The 17,800-nt window shown below is 35.7% G+C and overlaps 2 protein-coding genes and 1 long non-coding RNA gene across 9 annotated transcripts; 1 reads left to right on the top strand and 2 right to left on the bottom strand.

The window, feature by feature from the left end:
• Positions 1-1,684: 1,684 nt before the first annotated feature.
• LOC131008642 (uncharacterized) lies at positions 1,685-3,098 on the bottom strand. The gene is made up of 3 exons (XR_009096320.1): positions 2,958-3,098; positions 2,035-2,380; positions 1,685-1,781 (listed from the first exon to the last, which is right to left on the bottom strand). It is a non-coding gene; the product is annotated as an uncharacterized LOC131008642 (long non-coding RNA).
• Positions 2,700-8,540, top strand: LOC131008641 (filament-like plant protein 3). 7 transcript variants are annotated; one of them, XM_057935589.1, is made up of 6 exons: positions 2,700-2,862; positions 3,053-3,089; positions 3,756-4,029; positions 5,758-5,968; positions 6,387-7,867; positions 7,988-8,540. In XM_057935589.1, the coding sequence occupies exons 3-6, from the start codon at positions 3,916-3,918 to the stop codon at positions 8,123-8,125; spliced, it is 1,944 nt and encodes a 647-aa protein (XP_057791572.1). In that variant the 5' UTR covers positions 2,700-2,862; positions 3,053-3,089; positions 3,756-3,915; the 3' UTR covers positions 8,126-8,540. The 7 variants fall into 7 exon arrangements, with proteins under 7 accessions (XP_057791572.1, XP_057791575.1, XP_057791574.1 ...); XM_057935592.1 differs by having other exon boundaries at positions 2,708-2,862; positions 3,053-3,064; XM_057935591.1 differs by lacking the exon at positions 3,053-3,089 and having other exon boundaries at positions 2,708-2,862.
• Positions 8,541-11,043: 2,503 nt separating this feature from the next.
• LOC131008639 (alternative NAD(P)H-ubiquinone oxidoreductase C1, chloroplastic/mitochondrial) lies at positions 11,044-17,646 on the bottom strand. The gene is made up of 11 exons (XM_057935584.1): positions 17,332-17,646; positions 17,033-17,223; positions 16,209-16,304; positions 15,258-15,324; positions 14,974-15,157; positions 14,132-14,225; positions 13,825-14,037; positions 12,046-12,426; positions 11,860-11,936; positions 11,410-11,513; positions 11,044-11,340 (listed from the first exon to the last, which is right to left on the bottom strand). The coding sequence occupies exons 1-11, from the start codon at positions 17,375-17,377 to the stop codon at positions 11,201-11,203; spliced, it is 1,593 nt and encodes a 530-aa protein (XP_057791567.1). The 5' UTR covers positions 17,378-17,646; the 3' UTR covers positions 11,044-11,200.
• Between the last annotated feature and the right edge of the window lie 154 nt (positions 17,647-17,800).

The following is a 17,800-nucleotide window of genomic DNA, read 5'->3' as shown; positions in this document are numbered from 1 at the left end:
ATAATGCAGTTCGTACTTTTAAGAGCCCAAAATTATTATATGACGTCTATTAATATTGTTATTGATAGTTTTAGTGTAATTTGCTCAAAATGAGATTCACTTAAATTATATACTTTATAAACAGTAAATTTAATTATTATACAATACTCATCAAATTTAATACTTATACTCCTACTCATTAAGTTGATAAATTATCAAATACTAATATTTAAATTAACAGAATTTTTTTGTTATTAATTAATTTAACTCATAAATAATACTTCATTCGTCTCACTCCAATAGGATCACTTCTTTTGGGCACGGAGATTAAAAAAATTACTTTTCAAGAGTAAATGGCGTGGTTTACACCAATTAAGTACATTTTCTTTATTGAAAATGAAAAACAAGGCTATTGGAGTGAGACGTCTCAAAAAGGAAAACGAACCTATTAGAGTGGGACGGAGGGAGTAATATATTTATATAAATTAAAATTTTAAAAATAAATAAATATATCGTGGCCCGTGCATCGCACGGGAGGATGTACTAGTTTAGATTCAAAATGGCAAATTATAGTTTCACTCTCAAAGTACACTCATTTTTTAAAAAAAAAATGTTTCACTTTTAATATTGACACATTAGTACCTATCGACATCGAAAAAGGATTTGGTCTAAATTTTTAAAATGAAATCAATTTATTCGCGTAATATTATCATATTGACAATTAAAATTTAATTCATGGATTTTTCTTAATTTTTATGCATATTAGAAACGATATTGTTTTGAATAAATAGAATATAGAAAAAGTCGCATCTACTCTCTCTTTCTTGTTTTTTTAATACAATTAATAATAATTTTTATTTCTTGTATAACCACTCGAATTTTCAATCTAACAATTGAAAGGGAAATATCTTTCTAATTAAATTGTAATTTAATCATTCTCAATTTCAAGACTCATCTATTCAAAATCTTTGAATTACTAAAGTTTTGTATCTTGACGTATTTCTCAATCAAATATTCAAATGTGAAGTAATTGAATGTAGAGTTTGTTATAGTCATATACTTATATTGCTACGAGCGCTCCCACAAAACTTTGCAACTTAATTTTATTTATTTTTTTGACTTGACTTGGCAACTTAATTTAAAAAATGGTAAATATCACTTTATGTCCCATCGTTTGGCCGAATTATCGATCATGTCACAACTTTTCAATAATGTCTAATCGGTACCTAACCTAACAACATTTTTTCAATTGTGTCCCATAAAAAATTTCCAGCGCTCAGAAGTTGACGTGGCACGTCGGGAAACTGTGACGTCGAAATATTAAAACAGTTGGATTTGCCAGCTATAATAAACTTAAAATATATATATATATATATATATATATATATATATATATATATGGCACTAAAACAATACTAACGAGTCTGAGAAGAAAAATAACCCAAATCAAAACTCAAAATTGAAGAAGTTTGGGAAAAGTGAAGAACTCTTCGTCGGGCAAGGGCACCTATGCTGGCTGCCGCTCCAAGCTCGTCACCGCCACGAAATCACCCGCGATCGCCGCCCCCTCTCAGGTATTCCTCCGCCGCCACGATCTTAGCAGTCATGTTTGCGATTGAAGAAATCTTGCAATTCAGTGTGTTTGCCCTAATTCTATCTCAGGAAAGAATGAAGAATTCTTATAATGAGGAGTCCCTCAATTCAGGTCACAAAGAACATTGCATTCATGGATAATGTAACCTCATTAGGTACTTTAGTGTAGCTAATCCTGGTAGAAAATTTTGGAGGTGTCCTCTTGCAAGCTTGGTAGAACAAATCATCGCACGTGAGATTAGGAGCCCAAAACGACAAATACAAAACACATCAGCAAAATTCGAAGAACTTCGAAGAACAACAGATAATGAAGCGATTGTTGGAGGAATGAAGTTTTTACGCAAAGTATAATGGATTAATATACTCTGGAGTTGAGAAAATAAAAACAAAAGAAGAAAAAAGAAAATGTGTGCGTGTGTGTGGGAGAACAAACTCGCAGTGAAACATGAGAGAGAGAGATACCAGTGGCGATGCACAACGACGAGCTTTGACAGACGATTCAGAGACGAGCTTCGGATTGATTGGATCGGCTGGAATGATTTGGGAATTTTTTCTCTACTTCAATTGATTCCCGGCGACGAGCTTCGGATTGATTGTTCTTTCTTCTTCAATTGCAAGCATCGTGCGAGAGTTCTTTTCTATACTTAGGGTATTTTTCTTATTTCATTTGGGGGAATTCTCCACTTAGGACTAATGTGTCACATAGATATATATATATATTTTAAAAAGTTTATTATAGCTGGCAAATCCAACTGTTTTAATATTTCCACGTCACAGTTTCCCGGCGTGCCACGTCACCTTCCGAGCGCTGAAAATTTTTTAGGGGTCACAATTGAAAAAATGTTGTTAGATTGGATACCGATTAGATATTATTAAAAAGTTGGGACATAATTGATAATTCGGCCAAACGATAGGACATAAAGTGATATTTACTCTTTGAAAAACGAGGGTGCTTTACAAATTTTTAGCACATAAAAACTGGTCTATTAATAATAATCAAGCGAAACGAGACTCTTTTTTTTTTTTTTTTTTTTTTTTTGAGGAAAAGCGAAACGAGACTTAATGAGAAAATGAAACAGGACAGCTTCATATAATTATTGTATTCGTGGTTCCCACTACAGTAACATCATCCTTGAAAAATCTGATTTCTTCCCCTAATTTTTAACAGGCGCGCGAATATCGCAATCTTGATTTGAAAAAGAAAACAATTTTCCCCTTCCATAATTCAACCCTGTCTCCCTCTGCTACTTCCCACCTCCCGCAACAATCCAAAAACCCCATTAGAAAAAGGTGTGTGCAATTCAAGTAAATTACCCCATCAATAACAATATTCCCTAAAAAAATATTACTAATAAATTACTCCCATCAATATAATAATCCCAAACCTGAAATTATAACTGTTCTGTTTTGCTGCAATAATTTGAACATCCTCCTGCATCCCTTCTTGTTGTTTACTCTTTTTTTGTCACTGTATTTTCAGGTTCTTGCAGAGGTATCCTACTCTCTCTCCAGAAAGTGTACTGTACACTACATTCTTTTTTCCTTTTCTTTTTTAAATTGGCTATGTAAAGAAATCAAGAAAGGCGCTTTTTTTATTAGGGAGGTTTCATCTTTGCTGTATTTCTGTTTGTGGGTCGTGGTCGTCTAGTTTCTGGGAGATAAAGTAGATCATTTTTTGTGGGTCATGCATAATTTTTCCAGTCATTTTCAGGGATTTTTATAGGGGCAATGCCCAAATTTTTAGTGTTACTTCTGTTGATATCTTCATATTTCTATGGGAATGACAAGTAGTTGGTAGTGGTGGGGGAATTGCAAGGTGCCATCAAAGTTGTTGTCTCAAAGTTTTGTGGTTCAAGTTTTTGGATATGAACGGTTTTATAGTCCAAAATGGCTTTTTTATTCTTGTTGTGTTTCTCTTTCAGCTTTTCATTTGAGGTTGGTTGGTTAAGGATTGGATTCTAAGCAAAGATTGACAGTTTACCAGTATTTGAATCCTATTTTTTTACTTCATCCAAGAGTACGATAGAATTTAATTGTCTGTTGTACTTATAGTCTCAAAAACTTTTGAGTTAAATCTCTATTGCTTCTGGTTGATGTGTTGATTTATATTTACATTTTGGGCCATGAGATTGGTTTGTTGATGTTTTGTTTCTGATAAGCTATTGTTACTTGTGGTTCTTCAGGAGTAATAAAGTTTTGATTAGGAAGAGTCGGGATGCTGTTGGAGGCCTTGTGTGTTTAGGATATTGAATGTGACTAATGTAAATATATTTAAGGTGACTGAATTCAGATGTAAATAAGGTTAGTGTAAGAGGTGGGAAGTGCATTTAGTTTGTCCCATAGATGGACAGGAGGAGTTGGCTGTGGCGGCGAAAATCTTCAGAAAAAAGTCCTAGCGGTGAAACAGAGAGCTCGGGGTCAGTGTCATCACACTCGGAAAGATTCTCCGATGATCAGGTTTGTTAGTTTTTGATCGAGCCTCTCCCCATTACTGTTCTCATTTTATATTGCAACGTATAGCATTTCTGTATGTTAATTGCCTCATTTTTCACTTATCCATTTGTTTTGAATTTCACTAGATTGAGTTTCATAGACAATTAAATATTCTTGTTGTTATGATGTATGAAAATTTATCATTTTTATTCTATACTGTTTCTGGTATTCCACTAGAACTGGGTTGTTATGAATTCGAAAAAGCAGATAAGGTCTAGACTTCCATTGAGTTGAAACATATACGACAACATCCCGTATGATCTCTACAAAGGTCTTTAAGGGCTGTCGAGTTTAAACTGTTTTATGGTCTTCACTTGACCTTTGATCTAAATATACTTTGTAGTACTGAGGTTGCAAATTGGCATTATCACCACAGTAAATATTTTTTATTTGAATCCATGTCTTGTTTCTTTTCTTAATCAATCAAATCTCTGATGGATCAAGAACAACTTAATAATCACAATATTCAGGAAAGGTGGTGCTTCTAATAAGAATAAAACTTTTGTCGTTTGTCTGAGCATGGCTCTCCTTTTAGATCTTTAGTTCCAGCTACAAGTTTCGTTAAGGCTTGGGGGTTCAAAATCTTGTATGTTTGTTGAATAATCAGAATCTTGGAAAATTTAATATGGTAGTCATAGCAGCTTTAGCCCTGTTCAGATTTTGCAAGAATGGTGGCATTCCATTCACATGCTGGTTTATCTTCAATCAAGATGGACCACATTGTGTGGATATCCAGTGCAGTTGGTCCACAACTGACAGCCTATTACTTTCCACTTTGAAAAGCACTCTTTCCAGCTGCTTTTACAAGTATCTGCCTCCAATTATAAGAAGTGTTTGCTGATTCTCTTTCTCCTAGTCACTATCATTTTTTGTGCTTTAATATCGGTGAGCCATATTCATTCTTACTTATAACCTCGACCTAATAATTCAGTAGAACTTTTTTTCCAAAGGAAACCAGAGATATCATTTTAGCTAGTTGCCTTTAAACATCTTGTTCTGATGAGTCGAACAAAATGTGAACGGGTGGCAAGTCTGACCCCTTCTATCCCTTTGTAGGCCCTTGGCTGGTCCCTGCTCTTCTCCAAACTTGAACCTGTATAACCCCATGTAGGAGTGTTTAATCTGCATGTGCATGGCTGGCCTAGGCTCTCGTTTCTGCCTGGAACCTTTTCAAATATTATTATTCCAGTCATTTCTGGTAATCCTGGCCTGGGTTTGACCAGTAACTTTGTTAGACCTTTCACCTTAGAAACATGCCCAATCATCAAGCCTCCAAGCTTAAGATGAAACTTGAAATTTTTACCAAATAGCTTAAAAGATAGATCAATTAATGGAAATATGGCATAAGTCCGATGCTACTGCTAGTGCCTACCGGTGATGCATTTACTCACAGATTAGAGCGAATGCACGGGTTAAATGTTATCTGTTGCATTTCCACCTGTTTTTAATTAACTAAAGATTAGTCGTTTTCTCTATGTAGCCTTCTCTGAGTTCTCTCTCATTCTTCCTTGAATGTTCTCTCTTAACAAAGAAGAAAAATCACCAAGGAAAGGGAACATCCGGGTCGCAATATGGCTTTCAAATAAAATTAACGAGAAAGATTAACAACCTGCTATAATTGGGAGAAATGAAGAATGGCTGTATGACTATTAGGTTTTCATGAGGTTAAAAATGGCTGTTTCATTTGTTCAGACTCTGTCGAATCATAATATCCAATCCCCCGAAACTCTGTCGAATCATAATATCCAATCCCCCGAAGTAACATCTAAAGCTGCACCGGATGATGAACTAAATGATAATGTGAAGACTCTCTCAGAGAAACTTTCCGAAGCTCTTATCAATATCGGTGCCAAGGAAGACTTGGTTAAGCAACATGCTAAAGTAGCAGAGGAAGCTGTCTCAGGTATTGCTCTGTGTATGTTTCTGTTAGTGATTTTTGTAAGTGTGTGATCTTTCGTGCTCATTTGGCAGATCTCGCTCTTTGCTTCGTTAACTTTCTTTTGTTGAGGATATACACAAGGTTTTCTTCATCACGCAATCACCCTCTCTCTTAAATTTACTGTGATATTTTCTTCTCTGCATCGTTGTATTGTGGTCTAGTAATGTTTTATTGGTAAGTTTGGAACTGGCTACTTACTATAATCAATAAGTTTTTAGCTTTGTGAAAAAAAGGTTCAAATATGTTGTTATCTCGTGGTGCCATGCTTGTACGTGGTCTATATGTTTGGATGACTTGTTATGAAGATCAATAATCTCCGTTTTAGTTTCGAGTCTTCTTTTACTACTTTTAACATGAATCTCTACTTGACCTCGAATGCTAGGATGGGAAAAGGCGGAGAGCGAAGTGTTAGTTCTAAAGAAACAAAATGATTCCTTAACTCAGAAGAATTCAATCCTCGAGGAACGTGTTGGTCATCTCGATGGAGCCCTTAAAGAGTGTTTGAGACAACTTAGGCAAGCAAGAGAAGATCAAGAAGAGAAACTATATGGAGCCATTGCCAATAGAAGTAGTGAATGGGAATCGAAGAAGTCTGAACTTGAGAATCAGCTATCCGAGCTCCATAATCAACTTCGAAATGCAAAATCAGAGGCTAATGTGCTCGCTGATGTTCGCTCTAAACTTGAAGCCGCGGAGAAAGAGAACTCGATCCTAAAGCTGAAGCTACTTTCGAAAGAGGAAGAACTGGAACAAAGGATCAGCGAGAGTGATTTGAGCACTTATGTTGCTGAGACTGCTAGCAAACAACATCTTGACAGCATAAAAAAGGTGGCCAAGCTTGAAGCAGAATGCCGCCGGCTGAAGGCACTGGTTCGAAAAGCAACAATGACCAATGATCACCAATCAGTTACCACATCATCGGTATACGTAGAATCTTTCACAGATAGTCAATCGGATAATGGAGAGAGAGTACTGTTTATGGAAAACGATAGTTTCAGAATAAGTGGATTGGAGTCGATTGATAATGAGCCCTGCTATCCTGACTCCCGGGCATCTGCGTTAAGGAAAGACTTAGAACAATCTAAGCACGAACGAGCTCCTGGAAGGAGTCTCATTGTTCCTTCCGTTGAGATTGATCTAATGGATGATTTTCTTGAGATGGAGAGGCTTGCAGCCCAATCTGAAACGCATAATGGAAGCGGGCCTGGTTCAAGGATCGATGGTGAAGAAAGTATATTGAGAAATGAACTGGATGCAATGACAAAACGTGCAACTGGACTCGAGGATAGTTTAAAGAAGATAACAGCAGAGAAAGTGAATTTGGAGATTGCTCTTTATGAAAACCAAATTAAGCTCATGGCATCGGAGAATCAACTCAAGCAAACAGAGGTGACATTAGTGGACCTGAGAAAGCAGCTTGTTCTGGCTGATGAAGCTAAGAGAGATGCACATAAACAAGTTGAGTGTTCGAATGTGAAGCTCGAGAACTCAACAAAACTCTTAGATGAAGCAGAAGGGAAACTGATCATGGTTCAGGATAAGTTAAGTGAAGCAGAAAGGAAACTGATCAAGTTTCAGGATAAGTTAAGTGAAGTGAATGAATTGAAGAACGAACTTGAGTTGCAACTTGAAGATGCCAATTTAAAGAAAGTGGAATCAGAGTCTAAACTCAAAGTGATGGAACTCGAGTTGAAAACCTTGCGTTCAAGCATTAGTACCTTACAGAAAGAAGTCGAGAAAGAAAAGATTCATTCGAGGGAAGCTATTGCCAAATGTGATAAACTGGAAGCTGAACTATCAGGAACGAAATCCAACTCTCAACTGCAGAGATCAGCAATCATAGAGGAGTTCAGAGTTAATCAGGTTCGTTGGAAGACGCTACTTTCTTGGTTAATACTTTGTTTAACACGTGCATCAATATTGAATTTCTGATACTATTATGCCTGCCTTCTTTACCTATCCGTGGCTTCAACCTTGATGCAGGATAAAGAGCTGGCTGCAGCCGCTGGTAGATTCGCTGAGTGTCAAAAGACGATTGCTTCCCTTGGTCGCCAGCTGAAAACTCTTGCCACGTTTGAAGATTTCTTGATTGACTCTGAAACACCAATAGCAGTCCTTTAAGAAAGTAGTCGTGTTTCAAGCTTGATGAGGGTCTTGAAAATCGCCTTTTTCAGTGCTTGACCGGTGCTGAGAGGGACCTCTGCACCAGCTATGTGTTGTTCAGGCTGCTATGGATTGGTGGGAGCACCTATAAATTGGAAAGCTTGGAAGGGGAGAGCATTGATCTGTACGTTACCAAGGTATGAACGAGGCTGCAACATTTTATTTTAGCTACCATCGATTGATTGTTTATAATTGTCACGAATAATTTAATTATATTATAAAGTTTATGCTATGAGCAGATAGTACAGATATATAGAATGATACAAGGCAAGTATTCAACTTGTTGATTTTGCCTTCCATTTTGCACGGCACCATCTGTTGTATAAAAAAACTCTATATATGTGGAGGGGAAAGTCTCATTTATTCTTTTGAATGATTTCTTTTGTATAATGTTATAACCTTTAAAATTTGATAAATTTATGCATAATGTTTCAATATTTTTGTAATAATGTCATATATTCCAAAAATGTCTTTCTACTTCTAGTTGAATTGCGACAAAAATTGTGTGGAGCTCTTGGGGTTGGGGTTGGGGTTGATATAGTGTAGGCCACTAATAGATAATCTTCTCCACAATCAAATCACCAAAATGCATACTATTTAATACTAGAATTTGGATTTCATGATATTGCAGAAATGATCAAACATATAGTATACAAATAAACAGTTTTTGGACAGTAACCACTAACCAACATTCCAAAAGTTTGTGGTACTAAGCCACTCTAGACTTTAGAGCACAGATTACATGCAATCAAATAATCAAACATGTTAAAAGGTTAATTATGATTTATGATATAAAACAATTTTAGCATTTATTTTATTTATAATTTAAATTTATTTTATTTTCGAAATAATTTGAACTCTGCAAAACTGTTTTTTATGGCCAACATCAAAAAATTTGGAGTCAGAAGTTTGACTAGGATCATCCGTAAATATGTTTCTGATTCTGAAGTTGAGATCTCAAAAGTAAAAAGCTACAATGTGAGAAATATGTTTTAAGGAAGAGTCTAGTTAAAATTTGTAATGCCAAATTGCTATAATTAAACAGGTTTGCAAAATTCAATTCTGAAATAAATTGAAGTTGAGTAAACTAAACAAACGTTAAAGTTTAGGTCATAAACTATAATTAATATTATACGTTAAACAATTTTTTAATAATAATAATAATATTGGTCACAGTAAAGCTGACTTAAACATTGAAGAAACTGCAATATATTGCCCTTGTTCATCGTCATAAAAATTATTTGGTTCGTCTCACTTTAATAGTTCATATTGCTTTTTCAGATATACTAAAAAAATATAATTAATATTATTAAAGAAATACTCGTTTCGTTCCACTAAAGATAACATGTATTCTATTTTGAACCGTTTCACTGTAAGTGGTCTGTTTCTATAATTGATAAAACTAAACTCTTAAAAAATTATAGGACCTACTACTTTTATTATTGATGTATACTAGTAATGTTTTCAAAATGTGTACCCCCTTTGTACCATACTGGATCGCCGGTTCTATCTTTACAAATATTAAATAAAGTTATTTTAGTATAAAAAAATAATAGTACATTTTAAATTTAGAAAATAAAATATATCTTGAATTTCCCTAAAAGGAATAAAAGACTATCAAAGTGAGATAAATGAGAGTATCATATTTAATGTATACAATTAAATTATCATTCGTGTTTGAATTGTACTCTAAAAAACATTCTTCGTATAGAAACTGATCTTTATTCTAAATGAGAATATAAAAAATCCACACGAGAATTTGATGAGATGATTCATCTTTTGTATTTAAATATGAAACAAAATCATCGCATATGATCATTTTGAAAAAAGAAACATAATATTTGGCAACTAATTGAAAAAACATAAAAATCTGACCATTTTTTACGTTTTAGAAATTAGGGCGGACCAGATTCGGGTCGGATTTGGGTTTGTGCGCTGGTTAGGCACACATGGCACTATTAGTGCCATTAGTGTCATATACTCAGTGCTGCACGAATGATACTTATGGTTATATTAGTGTCATTAGTGTCATACGAATGGTGCTTATGGGCATATTAGTGTCATTAGTGTCATATACCTGTGTGCTAATATTATTTAGATGGTACAGTTATATGACCATTTGAACACTTTCCTGCAGGGTTTAGATATCCATTTAGGATTTAGATTTCTCATTTGGGGTTTAGATTCTTCATTTAATGTGTTGTACGAATGATATTTATGACTACATATGTGCCATATACTCTCTTATGTAGTGTTGCACGAATGATACTTATGGCCATATTAGTGCCATATACTCAGGGTTTTTTTTTTCGGTTGGCACACGCACAAACCCGAATTCGACCTGAATCCAATCCACCCTAATTAAGGGCAAAACAGTCTTTACACGTAATAAATGGTCATATTTTGTGTTTTTTCAACTAATGGCCAAATATTGTGTTTTCTTTTTTAAAATGACTATTTCAAAATCATTATCTTTAAATATTGTACTTCCTAAATTTACCACAATTTCCTTTTTGCTCCATCCACAAAAAATTTACCACTTTCATTTGTAGTAGTATGGTCCACACATTTTCACTCATATTTAAAGTGGAACCCTTACTAGTTACTTCACTAACAATTTCTATCACATTTTATTAAAACTCGTGCCATCTAAAATGTAGTAAATATTTTGTGGATGGAGGGAGTAACTTTTTGAAAGTTCGAGGTACGTAAAGAATGAACATAAGTGAAAGACATTTTTGCATTTTGTAAAAAAGAAAAAAGAAAATGCCAAAATAAGGAAGATAATTAAACAATGGTTATCCCTAAAAAATGGTTCAGCGAGTTTATCAAAAGAACAAGATGTATTTGGGAAAGAATTAGTATAACGAGAATACTAAACACAAACTTGAAGATATTGGCAATAATATTAAAAAAGAAACACATGTTGAGAATGATTTAAATTCATCTTCATAAATTTACATGTATGATTCAGCTAGTAGGCTTAAAACAGTATTAAGTGAATGACAATCGCGAGAGACAAGTCGATGCCATCTACGAGCCGGAAAGCATTTTGGTGAAGGTATCCTGTAGTAATGCTGTAGACTCTACAGCAGTTTTTGTTAGCCAACTTATACCTACTTTCAACCGGTGCTCGTCCGTCGGTAATCTCAGTAGATAAGCAATTTTCCTAGCTGCAACGAAATCAGATTCAGATTCAGAAGGACATGGAACAGTTGCAGTTAATAGAAGGGTCTCCATACCTGTGTGACCAACCGGACCCTCCAACGTTAGGCCCTCGATGAAACTTGGTGTAATAGCACCATCATACCTCCCAAGAGTCATCATCTCGCCTAAATTTTGGAACCTGCAGCAAGAAAACTGAAGTTAGGCTCTGCCATTATATGTGTTTCTACAACTTCCAATGTGAGACATAGTCACATAGAGAACCATAAGGTAGCGCAAGTCGAAGATCACATAGAGAAGATATTGCAATCTGATCAGTAAGCCATCCTCCACCCTAACAGCTCTAGCAGCAAACCGGTATTTTTTCTGGCATTGTGCATGTGCATGCAAGTGATACAATTTTACATCTTCAGAATAGGTGAGTTTAAGAGATAACAGACTGAAATTGCGTAGTGCCTGGCATATTTCGTGCTAGCAACTTATGCAACATCAATGAACGTGTCTCATATAACTGATTTACAACAAACCTAAATGGAAGTAGAGGTCTGTCATTTATAGCAGCCCACAGATTCCAGCCTGCAAAATCTGCTTGCTGAAACGCCACCTAATCAAAATATGGCAGCAGAAAGCCCAATCACAACCACAAGAACTTAAATGTTGCAAACAGGGGAAGTAAAAACTCCTGAGGCGAACATAAAAGAATCAAAGAGTACCTGAGCAGTGCCTGGAAGCAATTTTCCCTGTTTGTCCTTTACAGCAGATGAGTCGCCAATGGCAAATGTACGTGGATGACCCTTAACGCGAAGAGTTTCATCTGTTTCGGCTTGTCCCCTTCCATTGAGGGGAAGACCAATGGGTTTGTCACTGGTTGTTAGTTCAGGAAGTAGAGGTTTAGACCCGACAGTCCACAAAACTAAATCTGCTTCAACAATTCGGCTTTCTATGCCCCTTTCAGTAGGCTGCAACTCCAGTATAAGTCTTTCATGAGCAGCTTCAACATTTGCAAGCTCAGGTGAGTTCCTGAGCTCGGCAGCTCTCCTAATACAACGGACAAAGTAACCCAACAAAAGCTTGACATTTCTTGATAAGAGAACCTACAAGAAAGGCTTTATGTTTCAAATACCTAAGAGGTTGTTTTGGTTCCCTTGTAAAAACTTATAAGATTAGGATGAGCTTATAAGCACATTCATTATGTCAAGCCATTTTCAGAAAACAATCTTCTATGAAATAACATAAGCATAAAATAAGTAACACTACATTAGAGCTACTGAAGACTTGTCTGCCATTTCAATTTTCTTACTAGTTTTGGTACTCTTACTATAGAGACATCATCTGAATAGGTGTCAATTTCATTTTTTATTCACAGGACAAGTCAAATAAGATCAGAGTCCTCAACTGACCTATTCTCGTCAAATACATTACTTTAGGAACATGATCGAGAAGAAACATAATTTTACATACGGATAGGACGGAGAGAAGCACTTTCTTGTAATTTTTCTTTCAGTCTATCACATTATTTTATTCAATTTAGTCATAAAGAACAATCTTGCTATTTGGTTTTCCTTTACAGAACACCCTGCCCCATCCCCCACAACCCAAAAGCAAGCTTGAAGAATTACAAGTAGAATAGACCTTCTAGACTCAAATGGTTATTATGAAAATTTGAAAGCTGGAATCAAGACCCAAGATAATTCTTTTTTTTTTTTGTTGGAGATAATAAGACCTAAGATAATTCTAATTGGGAAAAAATACCAGTTGTCAAGAGCAAATTACCAAAATGATTCAATTCAATAGCACTAGTTCTAGATGAGCACACAACCACCTTGCAAGTGTGCCATTCATATCATTTCAGTTATCTACATACTATAATCAGCAAATAAATAAGGCTCTATTGAATCATTGTATTAATTTTGCAAAACCAAACTGAAATTTTAATATACAGAAAATTCGAACTCCAAAATTCAATAACAAATACCTAACAAGATTAAGTTTGATTCAGTTATTAGCCAAATCCTTTTAGTTTTTCTTGTTCAGTTATATGGTTAGCCAAGATTTGAAGATAAAAAGGAATATAAAGAAAGTTTTATAGCATAAAAAATACTAGCATTTCCTATTTCTCCTCTTTATTATATTTTCCAAAGGATAAATTATAGTTCACAGACTAGCTAAAATATGTGTACAGAAATTAAAAATTTTCATATGGGAAGATTAATTTATTACATAATTGTCTGTCATATCTTATTTGTATTTTCTCTGCTTTCAGCTGGAGCATTTCGAAAGATTGTTATTTCAAAATGGTTGCTTTGAAAAGATGACAAGACACCAGGGAGAAAACTAAAGCAAGAGGTCGAGGTGCTACAACATAGGATCATGCAGCTATATATTTAAATGTATGAAATATCTAGGATGATGAAAGTGATAGCAGAAGATATTGATAAACTCAACAAACACCGTAGCAGATGGTTATTATCCTATTACATAACTGTGCTTACTTTTAATGCAGATTCCCTGTTACTGGGTGGAGCATTGGGCAAGATTGTTTTTTCAACATTGATAGCTTGTACAACTCCCCTGTCTCGCAGTCTTTCAGATATTGTGGCAGCCAATTCAACTCCAGAGTAACCACATCCCACAATGGCAACATGGATTGGATAATCTTTACCAAAATACTTCCGTTCCAGTGCTGTTAGCTTCTCATTAACCCTCTGCAACAAACAGAGGTGGTGTTATAAAGCCTGTACACATAATTTTACTAGGTCTATTCAAGATGAAATATGTAGGAGGCAGTCGAATCCTAACACGAGCATCCTCAAGGGTGGAAAATGGTAACGCATATTCCATTGCACCTGGCACAACATCAAGTTTGGCATCAGATCCAAGCGCCAGTACCAACCTGGCTGGCATATTAGTATGAATGATATCAGAAGAAGTCACTAATTGAAAAAGAAGATTTTATTTCAAAACACCCAATAATGAACTTCAGGAATACATGCCATATTCTACATACTTCATATTAACAAAGAAATATGGTAAAGCATTCTGTCCCTTTGTACAGTTATGGAATAATAAGAGGAAAATGGGAAAAATATGCTTCTCTATACACACACAAATAAACAGTAAAATTGGGCATACTTCTTGATATGTCAGACCATATACAAAAGAAATCTCTTTACAACCTAGGCAGGGATATAGCAATAAGTAACTCTGAATAAATTTGTCAACAGAAATGAATTTAGACCAGTCTAGAACAGTTCATGTTAGGCATATAAGTTAGGGAGCCCTAACTTAACCCAAAATCATGGTCAAAGGTAAAGGGTTGACTCCCTCCTGTATACTATCCCACACTTTCATGTGGAACCGATGTGGGATATCGTAATAATTCAAAGAATCTGATAGGACAAAAATGACCAAAGAAAGAAAAAGCATCAACAAGGTATTTTGATTTTTGAGTGCTTCACACATCATCAATTTCTTTGGCATCTGATGCAAATTTTGATGGGTTCAGTCTAGAATATTTCTCATTGTCAAATTCGTTGGACTTTATAATTGTTACCTAAGACTAAGGAGTGAGCTCTTCAAACTGGCAAGTAACTTTCATAAGACGCAACAACAAGATTTCTCTGAATTACATGGAAGTTTACCAGTCATATTCAATAAGAAGGCCACTTTCAAGATGAACAGTCCCAGCAGATTGAGACAATGCAGCCGCATCCATTCCCAACTGATCAGAAGGATGTAAAGCCTGCACCTTATCTTTGAAAAACTGCACTGTGGTGTTTGATAGCAAGTCCGAGAAGCGAGGGGCTATTTCCCATTCATCTACTTCTGCAATTGGAAAAATTAGTGTAACAATGTCATCACAAAGAACTATGATTGTCTAGCTTAAGTAACCTGAATTCCCGTGGTGCATCAAATCAAAATATACCTCCAGAGAGAAGTTCATAAAGTAAGGGCTTGAACACAAAGCGTTCAGATTGATCAACAAGGACTACCTGTTGCATTATCAGAAGGCATTTGTTTTATAGGCAACATCTATCAAATCGTAAATATACAAGACCAAGATCTTGGTCCACGACCAAGTTGGTAGAGATTGGCATCTAAATTTCCTTTTCGAAACCAGATAGTACAATTTTTTTATATAAAAGATAATTGGCGTATTTTGAAGAAGGCATGTTCTTTTTTATTTCATTCAGTAAGAAAGACAAAAACATAATAGCTTTTCACTCGTGCGAACAGAAACCATTCCTGTTTTGCCTTCTGCTACGTGACTTTTGTTCTGCATTCATCACCTCATTATTTGCATGTAATCAGAGATTCAGAATATTTTTCTCCGACTTGTTAAAAACTACCTGCTAACCACTGTAAACCTTTTGATGACACAAGTTTAACAAGTCATCAGAAGTAGTTATCAATCCTAGACGGGCTTCGATATGAGAATAAGGTACCAGCTTTTCCCTATGTGAAGGTCTGTTTCCCTCCTTTTTTTTTTCCCTTTCTCCCCCTTTGTGTTCATGTGGGCTATAGAGGGGGTTCCAATATAAGGCTCAAAGCTTTGGGCTGCAGTATGTCCTCATAAAAAGCATGAGCACATTTTGGTTCTTCCAATACCATCCTCTCATCAATATGCACTCTTTCTTGGAAGAGCACCAGCACATATTCTTTATACTATGAAGATGTTTAACTCTCACTTCCCATTGATACTTAGAAACCATCAAAAGCTCGAGCTTATTGAAGGAGGCTCTATTATACATCAACAAGTGATATGCAATACCCTAGTACGAATAAATCAATAACAAAGAAAGGTGACTTATTTTTTCAAAGCACCAGCCAAAATCAGCATAGAGCATACTAATATTCTTTCAGAAGGCCAAGTTACCTGTGGTCTCTTCCCATCGGGCCACTCAAGCGATTCCAATCTCAATGCAGTGTACAGCCCTCCGAAACCACCACCCAGTATGCACACCCTTGGTCTCTGTAATCATTGATCACGTTAGCGTCACAATCAGATATTCTGCCTAAAAGCATAAGTCGTTGTACTTATGGAGAAAATATAACCATGGAAAGAATACCATTGAGAAGCATTTTAAAAGGAATCACAAATCAAGAAAGAATGACCCCACCTCGATTTCAGAATATATCAATTATAGTAGACTCGAAAGAGTACCCGGCATGCATATATTACATGCATATATAATTATAGTAGAACACATTACTTCCCTCATCAAAATTCAATATAAATGACTTCGACACATATAAAATGATGATGACTTTTCAGGACTTACCATGATGCCCACGCTATCTTCAGAGATATGGAAGCCTAAAACTATTAGGTGCGTACTCTTTGGTTGTAAATTTATTATGGGAAAATGAGGGATAAACAAAATTTCATCCTTTAAATCATTCCAATCTTTTCCCTCATTTCCTACTTGACCCTTACTCATTCCTCATTTTCACTACAAAGGAGGGATAATATTATCCCTCCAAAAATTTCATTTGTTCCATTCCATAGAATCGTGACAATCGTCAAATACGTGTAAACATTTTTTAGGTGAATGTGCATTTGAAACTTGTTATCTAAGAATAAGAATTTGAAATCATTTGCTATTTCTAAACTAACTCAAAAATTAAGGATATCAAAAGGAATAAAAATGACTACTTAATTAAATTTCAAGTTCCAAAAGGCAGAAGGTTCGAAAATACCTTCTTGTTTTCCGGCCATGCGTAACTGGATGGCGGAGATTGATCTTCAGAGACGCCGCCGTATCTTCCGCTTGAGATCGAGCCAAAAACGCGGAGTCCTTGCCTTGGGACGGAGCTGGAAAAGAGTCCGGAATTAGTTGGATATACACGCGAATGCCGCTGGAAAAGGTTTCGGCAGTGAAGCTGGTCGCCTGAAATTCATTGCCATTTTACAGAAACCAATGAAGAAATATGAGCTCAAATTGACAAAGTGGCGAGTGCAGCTACTACAGGCAGAGAGAGAGAGAGAGAGAGATTACGAGTGAAAAGCATAGATGATGCAAGAGAAGAAATTGCGTGCGCCATTGTATGATGGCGGCGGGCGGGAGTAGCGGTTGAGGGTGGGTGATGCGCGGAGATGTGGCTATTTTGGTTCCACAATTTACTTTAGCAAAAAAGAGCGCAAGATCGGATTTTTATCACGTTAAGTTTTCTTTATTTATCCGGTACCTATTGTTTACGATCCAATTCGCTAGGTTTCGAGCTAATTTTATTTATGAAATTTCCGGGTCGTCATCTTAATAGTATTACATTTTTGGATTTTAAGCTAATTTCTTTGAAATCTATTTTGAAAGGTGATAGAAGTAATGTCTCTCGAATTCGATTTTAATGAGTGAAAAGTAGTGATCTATTTTGTAACGTCTGAATCAATGATGAACTTTGATGTGCATTCATTCCAACAGGCTACCCATGATATGGTTGTGTTGTATATATAGGACAGTCGAGCTC

This window comes from Salvia miltiorrhiza, chromosome 2 (assembly GCF_028751815.1).
Source record: "Salvia miltiorrhiza cultivar Shanhuang (shh) chromosome 2, IMPLAD_Smil_shh, whole genome shotgun sequence".
Lineage (NCBI taxonomy): Eukaryota > Viridiplantae > Streptophyta > Magnoliopsida > Lamiales > Lamiaceae > Salvia > Salvia miltiorrhiza.
The sequence above is the reverse complement of the archived record's forward strand: the minus strand, read 5'-3'. Positions and strand labels throughout refer to the sequence as shown.